Source organism: Parambassis ranga, chromosome 3, assembly GCF_900634625.1.
Source record: "Parambassis ranga chromosome 3, fParRan2.1, whole genome shotgun sequence".
In the NCBI taxonomy this organism is placed as follows: Eukaryota; Metazoa; Chordata; class Actinopteri; family Ambassidae; genus Parambassis; species Parambassis ranga.
The window spans coordinates 11,776,869-11,790,489 of record NC_041024.1 but is presented as its reverse complement, the minus strand read 5'-3'; the positions used below and the strand labels follow the sequence as shown (position 1 = coordinate 11,790,489).

Here is a 13,621-nt window from a genome sequence, read left to right as displayed (position 1 = left end):
GGCAAGTGATGATGATAGGAACCAGCCCAAACCATCATCTGTAGTGGATGAGCCAGCTCTATAGATAGAGGTCAGAGCTTTTTTGCTCACTGCGTACATTTCTAGCACCTTGTGGCCTAGTATCGAGGTAAAGTCTCTCGTAAATATTGAGAGGTTCTAAAGGCCATAGGGGGTGTTAATATATATATATATATATATTACCAGTTGTAAGAATTTTTTGTAATGTCTTGAAATTTACTTCCAAAAAAATCTTAACAATAAAATCAAAATACAGATTCCTTTGTTTTAGGAAACCTACCATTCGTAAACCAATGTAGTAGTTTGTTTCCACAGCAACCCATGCAAATAGGTGAATGGCATCCAATGTGGCATGTAACAAAACAGTAAATATCCGATTATGGAAAGAAGTCTGATTTGTTAATAATCTGACCAAAAACCTAAAGATGCTGTGCTCTGAATGCATCCTCTGCCTCCGTCCTTTAAGGTTTGGGCTGCTGGATGATACATTTATAAAATGCTGTTGTCTCTTGAGGCTGCTATGTGGGTATAGCTTGACACGTGCAATGCTCCAAAAGTTGGGAAACAGTGTGTCCAAAGCCTTTAGCACTGCTTTGTGTTCACTGTTAAAGTGCTGACTAAGCTTGAGACTAAGCTTGTTTAATTACAAGCATCATTTGTTTAATGTTTAGCGTACATGCTCTATTATACCATTTTCCCTCACATGGGCACTTGCTTCAGATTTTAGCAACAGGCAGAGTTTTCTATTCTAATTGTAGACATCAGTAATCTATATTGTACGACAACCAGATGCACAACAAGCTTTTTATGTAACAAACAAAATGTTGTCCAAACTTGCATTTTGATGTTGCAGGTATGCCACTTGTAAATTTGCCATACAGACCTTATTAAATCAGACTTTATTTGGAAAAAATGCCTCTATACTTTCTCCATTTTATGACAGGAATTTTTCGTAATGCCATTTTGTTACATGTAATTTTTAAACACACTGTTTTCATTGCCACATTACATTGAAGTACTTAGTCCAATCTCAGTGAAAGTGACGCAAGAATGACTATGCATAGTTGTTTGTGTTTATGCTTGGCTTGGCTTTCAGTCTCTATTTGTAAGCTTCGTGTGAAGAGAGATTACTTGACAGCTATGGCTGAGAGGTCAAATGCATTCCAAAACACCTAAACCAAGTTAAGCATTGAACACAAGGGTCAGTGCATTACATGTACCTGCAGGCAATGTTATGTCAACAGACTTCTTCCTGCTGCCTCCCCTGCAGCCATAATTTCCACCAGGAAAACAAGATGTAGCATTGAAGACGTTGCCTTATCAGTCTCATTTGATCATGTGTTAAAGCACAGTACAAAAAGGGCTCTATCTGTATAGAAAGTCATGATAAAGGAGTTTGTGGTATGTAACTTGCTCCAGTTCCTAAATGTGAAACCATGCTTGCTTTATTTCTTTATTTACTTGCTTAGTCAAGGTAACTACCATTACTATTGTTAGAAAAACATCTTAGTTAGCACTTTAAGATTAATATAGGTAAAACATCATCAAAGGATGTGTTGATGCAAAACCCTCCACTTATCGCACATTGGGCCTCCTTAACACATTTCTTAGTTTGTTTTCAGCCCGTATAGGTGACCTTTAGCCATTAGGTTATTGTGTGTGAGACAGTGAAAACATCCACAGCCTTTTACCCAGACTGCTCTCCTCTGAACAATACTAATTCTGTACTGACTCATTCCAACACACAACAGTATGTGGTGTGGGTTGTCTGTTCCACTCAGTCAGCTAAGCAAGCAGTCCCTGACCGCATGCCATGCCGGTCATTTGCATTTGCATTTTTGTCCTCCACAGCGACCCAAGATCTAAAACAGTATGGTAGATTAAGTACAAATAGTGGCTACTATTCTTCAATTTAAGTAAACAGTTCCACAAAAACATTATGGTCTTCACCAGTCAATTTCATCTGTGGCTAGGTTTCCCGGTGGTGATCCAAAGTAGATGCTTTTGAGTGTTGGATTGACATAAACGTCAGTGTGTCACACTGAGAGGCAGCAGCTGCTTCTTTCTCTTCCACAACTTAGACAAGATGTATTTGTTTTTTGCCCAAATATGAGGTCTGTGACCCTATTATCTTCCAAGATGGTGGTCACTGGTAAACCTAAATTTCTATCTGTGCTTTTTAACTGTATGTTTCACTTGGCATAAGATTGTCAATCACTCAATCACATTCTTGTGAAGACAATGTCTCAGAAGCACTTTGAAGGAATTGAGATTAAGATTGCTCTGTTTGTAGTCGGTGTTATTTGCCTTTAGTATGGCAAGTATTAGGAAAGTATTAGGGGTGGAACGTTTTTTACAAAATCCATGGTTCAGGTTGTATCACGGTTCTGAGGTCACGGTATATATATATATTCCACCCCTAATACTTGCCACAGGCAAATAATATATTATGCTGATCTTTGGTATTTCCAGAGTGTTAAAAAAGTAAAAAGAACTATGTATATATTTAACACATTGAATAGCCTTACAGAATCACAATCGAAATACATAGGGGAAATTGCTTATTGCTTACATTATTTATTTGCACGGTGGTCATTTCTGTCTTTACATGGTCATATTGACGGCCTTGTTACGGCCTTGAACCGCAACGCGCGTATGAAGTGGTTCAGATTTTTCTCCGGAACCGTCCTATACCTAGTATATATACACTGTATAGACAGTATAATATGTCAATATACATGTGTAATATTTTTTCCATACTTGAATACTGTATATAGACCATATTTATATTCTTAGGACTGTGCACTGACTTCTATGTTTATATTGTAAATGTTTTACTTAATATCTTTTATACATCTCTTTTTTTATATTGCTTTTTTTTGCACTGAAACTGGATGACAGCTTTAATCTCATCGTACTTGTGTATAGTGACAATAAAAAGGCATTTTATTCTATTCATTCCATTCTATAATACATATAAAACAGACTTTGAATCACAAAAGTGTATTACAGCAGGCTTAGAAACTTTATATGTAATGTCTTTTCAGGGCTAAACTTCCTTTTGATGAAAGAATGTGACCTGACATGACCAGACTGTAAACATTTGTGTCATTTCTCTTGTCTAGAACTTTGACTTCTTGAACTCCTCCCCTTTCCCCCCAAAATCCCTGCTGTAATGAGGAACGTGTTCCGCACTTCCACAAAGGTTGCTTGAATTATTTTGGTGTCGTGTGTTGGGCTGGAGTACATAGACATTAAATTGGAACATTTTGAACACATTGTCTAAGAAAAAAACCTGAGCCTCTGAGCTTAGGGTCAGGATCAGTTCACTTGAGAGAAGACTCGCCCGTTTAGCTCTAAGGAGTAATTTATCTGGCCTTGTTCTTTTAGTAGCCTGGATAAGCAAATCATGACAAGGCTTAACTGCATTGTTCATAATCAGCAACCTTGATTAGTCAACTTTTGTGCTCATTGCCAAACCGCAGGCTGATGAAAGAATGTGGCCTAATTGTATCACCTAATGGATTGACTCAAGTGACCATAACTTGACATGATGCACTGCACGTCGGTCTTATGATGTTTGTAAAACTATGAGAGAACAGCTAAACAGTGCATTCCAGATAGCAGGAAGTCATTCCAGCTGGGGGGTGGGGTGGGGGGGTGTTTGTCAGGAAGATCCACACATGAGTAATCAATGCTTTATGTGCCAGTGAAGCTAAACACATCAGGAAACAAAGCTGGAGCTGTCAAGCCGACAGGACTTTCCATCCTGAAAAGCACTATGAGCTAACCAGGAAATGGGAATACACAGGATGAAATCAACCCACAGTACACTGGAGTGTGCACACTAAGACTTTTTGTTGAAATATAGTAGAAGCTTGTGTTTTTATACTTACCGGTACTTACAGGAATAATGTTGATTCCTGACAGACCAAGTCAGTCCAAGTCTGAGAAACAAAATGAATCAATGAGAAATGATGATGAGTTGGGTAAAAACATGTAGTTCTGAAATGGTGCCAGGTGAACACATCCAAGAACAATTTTTTGGGATACCCCAGTTATCCTCCCTCCCATCTAAAGAGCTGGCTGGCTTCAGACATCTATCTCCTTAGCTACTAGTGAATACCACAGTTGCTAGTAAGAATGTGCCCACTGCTGTTGACAACCAGGCCCATAGCTAATAACATAAGTCTTAACTACAAGATTTGCCTTCATATCTCTAGTCCCTCATCTTGGTGTTTTAGGAGAACTTTTTAAGTTTATTGACCTTATATTTTACATATGTCATTAAACTATTATATAACCAAAACTTCTGTACTCTTGAGTATGAGTTGTAAATAAGTACTAGTGTTAACATGCGCTAGATGTTCAGTGTGTCAACCTGACAGAATAATAACATGGTACAGTAATACATTACATTGCTGTTATTCATTCACATTTTGGTGGTTGTCAAACCTTGTTAAGGCCGATTCATGGAAATCAAACCAGGTGTGTGTCTGCTGGAACAGATGCACATGCAGTTTTGTTCATACCACCATTTCAATACATTTGGTTTGTACAGTAGAAAGGTTGAGAACTGCATATGGACATTTGCATGGACCTTTGCGACCCTCAGAAATTTACATTGCACTGCCCGTTTTGGGCACATACAGTTGTACGGTGTACAGTGTAAGTGTCTTGTAGCAGCAGTATTTCTGCTATAAAACCATACATGTGACTATATTCTTGCAGTCTTTGTTCTAATCAGTAGATTACTGTCTTCAAACAGTTGACATTTATGTTTTCTTTGCACATTCTTTAATTATTATAGCAATTGTATTGTTGCAGTCACTATTTTTAAAATGGTTCGAGAGCATTTCCATATGATATAATTACTTCAAACAGGGGATGTGAGGTCGGACATCACATTTTAGGTACATCACAGATAACATCCTGTGTTGTTGTTTTAGTATAGTACCATATGCCGACCTCCTGTGGCCTGGTGCCAAGTTTTCCAAATAGTACGTATGTTGTTCTTTTCCATTCAGTGGGTTCCTCATGTCCAGTCCAGGCCAGTCTAGTAGTGAGACATTTTGAAGAAAATAAGATTTGACAGTTAAATGGTAACTGGGCAGCTTAAATGGAATGTGTTCCATGAATGACATCGGTGACCCATCATCCAGTGGTTTGCTGTGTGGTATTTTTAATGGAAAATCGTGTTGTAACATAGCAATTAGTGAATGGATAAGGCCAGAGTTCATATGTTTGCTTTAATCTGTAATTATGTCTTTGCAAATGTGTGACAAAGATGGAAGCTGATTAGACTCTTCTGTGTCATGCACACTCTAACACTTCTCACATTCTTCTTCTACTTCTCACATTCACCTTTACTGTCTACATTACATTGCCGTACAGTCAAAAGAGGAAGAAAATGTGTTGTGGTCTGAACTGAGTTTACTAAGGGCAGAAGTGAGACCAAGGCCTATGGTTAGTACTTAGCTAGGGCCCCCACAAGGCGGTAGAGGAAGCACCTGTTCTGCAGTCATTATCTTACTGTGCTCTAAAGGGCTCAGCGGTCTGACGCAGGACCACCATTGTACTGATCTACAGCCTTAGGACAAAGCTGTTTACTCTGCTCTTTTATGCATCACTCCATGTGATCAGAGATGTGTTTTGATGTATAGTGTTTACTTTTGACAGATGACACACAAGGAGGTAGAGGCAAACAAATGTGTTTACATCCCTCAGCTGATTAGATATAAAATGAAAAAAACAAGTGATAAAATATTATCACAAAAATAAATTCAAGGTCCAATGATTTGCTGTATATTAAGTATCTAGTGTCTGTTTTGGTGCCCCTGGTGGTCATATCAAAAATGACACAGTGGTAAACAGGATTCCACACAGACCTCAACCAGGTGCCACAGGCAGCCGGTGCATAAGGAGTACAGATCCAATGCCTGTCACAGTCTGGCAGATCCAGGTGAAGTACTTGAAAGGTCAAATGCTGCACATCTGCAGACAGTCTAGGTTTGCAGGCCAGATGGGCCCTTGTAACAGGTCCAGTGGAGGAATCATGGTTCTTGATAAACTGAATAAATCAAACACAGACACAAGCAAAAGAACAAAAAAATTATAGTAATACAGTTATACTGTAGATTGATTTTAAAATTGCATTTATTGGAAAGTCTTGTTGGTGTCACTTATGTAACTGTGGATGTGATTTATTTTGGCTGCATTTGTAGTACAATGTGGCTCACTACTCCTTGACATCACCACTTTGAATTCTGATGAAACCAAATCCTTTATTTCACAAATATTCATGTTGTGCAGTCATAACCAGTCAGTAGAATCAACACTTTACTCGAAGACCCCACATCTCACTTCCACCTCCGTTTAATGTTTGAGGTTAATGCCAGGTAGAGCCCAAGTGAGACACTTGTGTTTATGTTTTTCACTGCAGCTCTCACAAATGTCATAACCATAAAAGTTTGTTATGCTGTTTTTCATTTGGCCATTATGTCAAAGTTGAAGAGAACTCAGACCACTGTCTGCTGGCTGTAATGCAAGGGAACAGTGTGAAGGCAACCTTTTAATTTCTGACACCACCCAACAAATTGTTGAACTCTGCACTTATCACAAAGCTGTAACATAAATTTAAGGCTGTCTAAAAAGTACAGTGTTCTAAAAATGTGTAAGTATATGAAGGCATGCCCATACATGTCTTGGTGATCTCACTGTTCTAAACACTTTGACAAATTGACAGATTTCATCACAGCAGTAGGAACATTTATTGAATTACGATTGTTTTCATACCTTTCAAGTCATTTCAATATCAGTTTTACCACTTGAAACTGCTAATAAACAATTGCTGGGGAAAATCCATGGACTTTCCTTGGATTCTGGAAGGGAATTTTTCTACTCCTAAGAAGATCTAACAGCAGATTCTGACCTGAACTTTAATTCAACTCATATGTGCTTGGAAGATATTGTGTTTATCAACCTACTTTTTGGGGGAAAAAAATTACAAATAATAAAGTCATGGTCTTTGGCCCATGCCAACTGTAAACTTAGCTTAGAAATGGGATGACTTAATCTGACAGTGGATTGATTTAGGCATAGGAATGTCTAATACTCCAAAGGATCCTTTTTATGTTCCTCTGTTTTCAGGTTGCATGTGGTGAAGTAGCCACATGTTTTTAATTTATGCAGTGTTTTTGAAATAAAGTATTTGCCCTGAAGTGCACAAATCTCTCTGAGATATGCTGAAGAGCTAAGCGTCTATCGAAGTTGTCCTTATGAGCTTGTTGACTGACTGCTAGCCTTTACATTTCCACATAAATGCTCATGTTGTAGTAGATTCTTTTTCTGGTGTTACATTTCCTACACACATGACATTTATAAAACTTGAATTCTTTTCTAGAGGTCTGTTGGCAATATTTGCTAGATGACTCTTTCTTCACTGCTTGGCTACACTTTTTTTTATTTAGTGTGGTTCATCATGGCCGACTAAAAATATCTATCTCTAAAATGAACCATATGTGCCTGGTATTGCATAACAGATCAGTAAAGGAAACCAGGAGTGTTGGTGCCAGTGATGGGGGCAGAGTTAAGGAGTGGACGGGCAGGCAATGCAACCTCACAAACTCCATTGTACTAAAATCACTGGAAAAAAACTTGAATTTAACAAAGCTATTATGGTAATTTTGTTGATGTTTTTTTGTAATCATAATTCTGACCTTGAGTGAAGGAGCAGGGGCATGTTTGTGTGCCAAATCGCTTGGCTTGAGCAGGCATGCCTGGTTGTTTTGTCCGCTGCTCATCCTGCAGACCTGATAAAGCTTAAGAGCTGGACAGGCAGCATGCCATTGACCTTCTCACCCCCAGACAGTAGTCTCTCTCTGGCCCCTGACCCCTCGCACTTCACTTTCCGTCATTGTGTTGTCTTCCTGGCATGTGACTCCTTCACATGAATGGGGAAAGAACAAGGTAGAGGGAAAAGGATGATGGAAGTACACAGTGTAGTGCACATCTGTTACGTTTTCCTGACCACCTGATCACTTTGTCTTGGCAGTCATTTTACATTCAGGCCGTATTTATTTCGGATAGTTTTCTCTGAACGTTTTTTCTTTTTCTTTATTTTCATTCAAACCGACTTTAAATTTGAGGTGGTATTTATCGTTTGCACTTATTTATGTATTTTTATATTCCATGTTTTTCAGTTTTTTCCTAAGTTTATTCCAACAGAATGTTGCAATGTGAAGTGAGGAGTTTATTTTCTCTTAAGTTTAGGTCATTTTTGCTGGTGCTAAGTTCAGGGGAGACACACATTTTATTGCTATTGCGAGAAAACATGGAAGAACTTTGGTGCCTGATTTCATTTGGGGGTGTAACTCAAATTATGAAATAAAAAAGATTTTTGGGACTGAGCTCATTTGTGGTTTCGGGAACTCTTTAAAGGTTTTATGACCCTTCTAAGGGTTTGACTTTCCTAAATTACAGGACTCAAATGTTGTGGTTATAATAAACACACTGTCAACTTTTTCTAGTCCAGTGTTTCATTTGTATCATATCACAGACTGTTGTCTTCGTCTCTTTGTCCTGAGTCATCTTTAGTAATAGCTGCTGCCCCGTTATAGCTGGTCTGTGCTGGCCTGAGCAGGCATTAATGTCTTGTCACAGTACACAAATGTAGGCCTGTCATGTTCAGACAAAACCTCTCTGCTGCTTTTTTTTCTAATGCTCCCCCTCTAGCGCTCTACTGTGACGATGCTTAGCAGGTCAGACTGCATATCCAGTGTCACTGACTGAGTCAGTGAATAGTGTGGTTGGGAGTCAGTCATGCCTTGCTGCAGCACATGATGAGATGCAGTGGGTTTAGCTGGAGGGCAACAGTTTACTCGGCTTTGACATCAATACAGCAACAGTGTTCCAGAGTTCCTTTGTCACTTGACTAGGGTCTAATTTCGAAATGTCCTTTGTGTGTGTGGGGGTGTACTTACACTGTACTAAGGCTATATTTCCTACATGCTGACCTTTGCACCTGTTGCACTGCATTAGATTCCTGTTCCAGTCTATAGGTGAATGTACAGCACATCTTGTGCCTGATGCTGTCAGTCAGCACTTGCAGTTCCCTGTGCTGCATCCTGGTAATCTGTCTTCTATTCATGATTAAGACCAGTCTCTTGTGCAACCACTGACCTAAATTCACCAATTCTGTTCATTTTTGTTCTCTGTTGATTATGGTGTTACCATATTGGATGTTATAGTAAACCAGGGCAACCTTTGAAATCATCAAGTGCAAACAATAAATACCTTTTTGTGTGATTGTGCATCATAGACTGAAAATAAAGATGGACAACATCTATAGTAAAACCTCTATGCAAGGCTTCACCAATTACCATGTTGGCAATGCCTGAGTCTGCCTAACTCTAGGTTGATTTAAGTGTTTGAGCACAACTGAAAGTGGAGTGGTTTGATGGCAATGTAAGTAGGCAACACATAATCTGAGATTGCACACACCCTGTCAATCAAAGCAGTCAGTCTATAAAGTTGGACATTTTAACCTGGAACTAGTTTCATGTCACTCGAGGAACTGCAGATCTTGGCACTCCTACAGTGATTTCATTTCTCAGCAAATGCTAAAACAGAGATAATGTTGTAGATAATGTAAGCAGATAATGTTGCATGAAAATATTTCTAAAGCTTCAGGAACCACATAGTTGTATACAAATACATATGCAGAGGATATAAGGCATCAACATTTTCTGAACCGCCCTCTTTGTAAAGTCCCTGTTGGATTCAGCTGCAGGACAAGACGTCATATTTTACTTAGACAGCCTTAAGTTGTATGTAAAGTGATGTCAGGTGTCTGGGTGTTTTGTTACATGAATCCAGTGAAATTTACTCATCTTGAACTCCCTAAAGTGTCTTTGAAACAGCGCCTGCCCTCGTGTCTCTGCAGACCTACAGCTGAAAGACCTGCTTCAGAATCAGAATGAGAAATACTTTATTAATCCCAGGGGGAAATGGCTTACATTTCAGGTGCTCCATGCATGCTCAGAAACAGGTTAGAAATATAAAATAAGGTGAAATAGCAAGTAATAAAATAAAAAAATAAATTCTAAACAATAATAAACACAAAAGGAAACACATCACTGTCCCGTACAGTTAGCCTCTCTTTCACACATGTATACAATCCTAACATAACACAGGATGTTATATCTCCTGTGATCTTCTGTGCTATGCGTTCCCAAATGTGTTTATCTCTTTTTTTTGACAACAATGAATGGCATAGTTGGAATAGTTTAGGACAGGATCACAGTTATCCGCACTTGTCCTTGGATCCTGTCTGGGCTAAGTGTGCATGCACACACACACGCCTCATCACAATGCAGATTTACCAGATTTCCTGGGGACTATTGTATCTGCTGGAAGATGATGGCATCCTGGTCCAATCCTCCAGGTTAAGGAAGCCAAATACTCCCTCCCTCTCCCTCTTTCCTCCCTTCCTCACTTAATCTCCATTTTCCTGCTCTCCTTCTTTCCTTCAGCGCTCTCTTCTCTTTCTCCATGTCTACTCCTCCTCTTTTTCAGCCCAAGAGACAAAACCATGCCAATGTATTTGTCTTTGGCTATACACAGATCCGTCAATCCATCTGTTTTTGCCCTCACTCACCCCTCCTTATCCCAGTCTCTTCTCTTCCTCCATGTGTCTGGTGATCCCCCATGTAACCCCTGAGGAGCAGTCTAAACACCATTTTCAGGGCCAGAGCCAGTTGGGCCTCCAGCAAAAACAGAAAGAAACCAGACACAAACACTGACCAAATGCCCGCCTGCTTCCCATATTTTGGCCCTCTGCTCTCTGATGTGCCACTTTCATTTTTAGTGTTTGTCTCCTGATAATCCATTAATTTCTCAAGATACAGTGTGTAGGTTATTATTGACTCAAGGGATTGACGTGTGAATGTGGAAGCAATACAAACAGCAGTCAAACTCTTCATCTATAAAATAATTTTATCGATAAGCTATTTATGCCTAACAAAACCATCAGAAAAAAAAATCTTGTTTTTTTTCCACATTTTACAGATGTTTTGTGTTACGATTGACAATGAGTCACACTGTTGGTGTGAGGGATAAAACCTGTGTAAGATCGTATTTATTATGGTTACAGTGTTTCTGAGTATCCATGCCCACGTTTTTTCTAGAAACTGTTCCGTTTTGTCATGCGTTTTAAATTACTGATTTGTGTGATTCTAAATCTTTAACACAGAGTATTTTGTGAGTAAAAAAAACAAACCTTTTTTTATTCACTTGAATACAAAATTCACATAAAACCTTTTTTATGTGAGTTTTATAAGACAATCAAAACTGATTTTTTTTTAATTTATTGGTAGTACATAGTTTATTTCGCCAAAAAAAATCGTTCCTGTTCAAGTGGGTGGCATGTTGCTTCATTCCTGGGTATTTTTCCATTTGTTTTTAAGATGTTTACATGTTAAGATTTCCCTTCTATTTCAGACAGTTAATGAGTTTGCTGATGAAAACAAATTCCAAACATGCCACTTCCTACTCAGTGGCATGGTCAGTACACGTGCATAATTGCAACATCCTGTCTATGGGCATTGGGATGAGTTACAATGAGTGAATTGGTTATCAGTAGGAAGCGCCTTTGCTCTCATTAAAGTCTTTGATCATGCTAGCCAAAGGCCTGTGCACTTCCAGGGCTTCTTTCTTGGTTTTTTCAAGTGTGTGTATCCATTAATGCAAGTACCTCCTGTTATTATTGTTAAAAGTGATATGTAACCAAGTTCATGATTGCCATTGACTCTTTTACAAAAAGTGACATAATCAGATGCTGTCAACCTATCTTGAAAGTAGTGCATATCTAAAAGGGTTTACATCCACATTCTGTAAATTGTCCTCATGTAATGGTATTTTTACTTAACATCTTTTCAGTTCTGCCAGCCGGGAGGTTGGAGGCTGTCCAGGGACAGGAAAGCACCCACCTTCTTCACTGTAGTGCTGACAGACATCGACTCGGACCGACACTACTGCTCCTGTCTCACTTTCTATGAGGCTGAAGTCAATCTGCAGGTAAGACGCAATTCACAAACTCAGCTCTTTACTGTACATTTCCACCACACAAAAATAAATTCAGTGAATAACACTGAATGACGTCATTCTTGCAATACTGTTTGGTTCTGGAATTCTTGTAGATGTTATTTTGACCACGTTTCTAAACACTGAAGCCATGCCCCTCAGCAATAGATTGAAGAAAACACAAAAAACCCACAGTATTTACTAACAGTCCCACTAGCATTTCATACATTACAACATTAGAAAGTTAGTGAGGCTGGTCAATGTAGAAGGAGAACAGACAGGGCACATGCAGAAAACCACTAAGCTTAAGAACTGAGTGTGACACAGTGCTGTGTGCAGTTTTTAGGGTCTCGTCATCATGAGCATCGTTTGCATTTCTTTAATGACTTAGAAACTCTTAGAGATATCTTGTTGGGCAATGTGGTGGACTTGCACTCCTATCCAGCACTTTATATTTGTTTTTGATTAGTGGTCATGACACAAATGTTAAAAAAACCCCATGAATTATTGATTGCAATTGATTTGTTTGAGCGGGATCATTTTTGTACTTATGAATGATCTTGTTATTGACTCTCGGCCAAAAGCCCTCAGAATACCACACTAATTGTTTCACTGTGTCAGCTGTTGTTGAAGGCCTTAAATGACCCCTGTCACTCTGCCTATTGTGACTTCATATCCTTTCACATGTGGAATGCAGTCGTCAATCACATTCCTGTTAGATCAGTGAAATTTAATGTACTTTGAAATGCCTTTAGATGTGTGGGTTTTCAGCACTCCAGTCTCGTAGGTGGAATGTCCAGAGTCAATTCTATAGAGCTTCCTTTCCTCACTACTTTTCCCTACTAGCTTGTTGTGTGAATCCGACAACAATTACATAAACATTCCCCTGGTTACCTAACTCAGCACATTTTCCACCTTGGATCTGAAACATCAGAGGAGGAAGGATTTCTGGCCAGATTGCCACATCAAAGAAAGAAAATAAACCAAAATTAGCCCAGTTCTTAGATGTTATCAAGTGTATTTGAAAGAGCCTACAGTACCAGAAAACTTCTTCCATATAGGCCAATCTCATCACTGCAGGCTAAGGATACCATTGTGTAACCAAAAATGCAATTCTAAATGTTGTGAGTGTCTACATTCTTTGATGCCTGCGGTTAAAGACGAATTGTTTTTCACAGCATCTGATAAGGTGGTTGCATTTGCAACCTTATTTTCCACATAGAATCATGTGTGCCGGTCACACTTTAAACCTAGCCTGTGGTTGCCAAGATTCCCAGGCTTCAGACACAGTGCTTTGTAAAAACTAACAAGTAAGAAATTCTCCAAAGGCCACACTCCAGACCGCCGTGTCCTTTGACGAAAATTAAGGTACACTTATATTTACTTTTTGACATCTGGCATTTAGGGCAACTGTTTAATAACCACAATTGTGCCAGACAGTATAGATTATTTATACAACAAAAAAATGTGTGCAGTTGATCACTTAATTGTCTGACTCTGAAGATAAAAAAAATCTTTAAAG

At 38.9% G+C, this 13,621-nt stretch overlaps 1 protein-coding gene across 4 annotated transcripts in view; it reads left to right on the top strand.

The window, feature by feature from the left end:
- sbf2 (SET binding factor 2) overlaps window positions 1–13,621 on the top strand; it is a 72,644-nt gene that overhangs the window by 13,246 nt on the left and 45,777 nt on the right. For all 4 annotated transcript variants that reach the window (XM_028401141.1, XM_028401138.1, XM_028401139.1 and 1 more), the window contains exon 3: window positions 11,956–12,093. In XM_028401141.1, coding sequence (XP_028256942.1) covers window positions 11,956–12,093 — 138 coding nt within the window. The remainder of the gene's footprint in view (window positions 1–11,955; window positions 12,094–13,621) is intronic.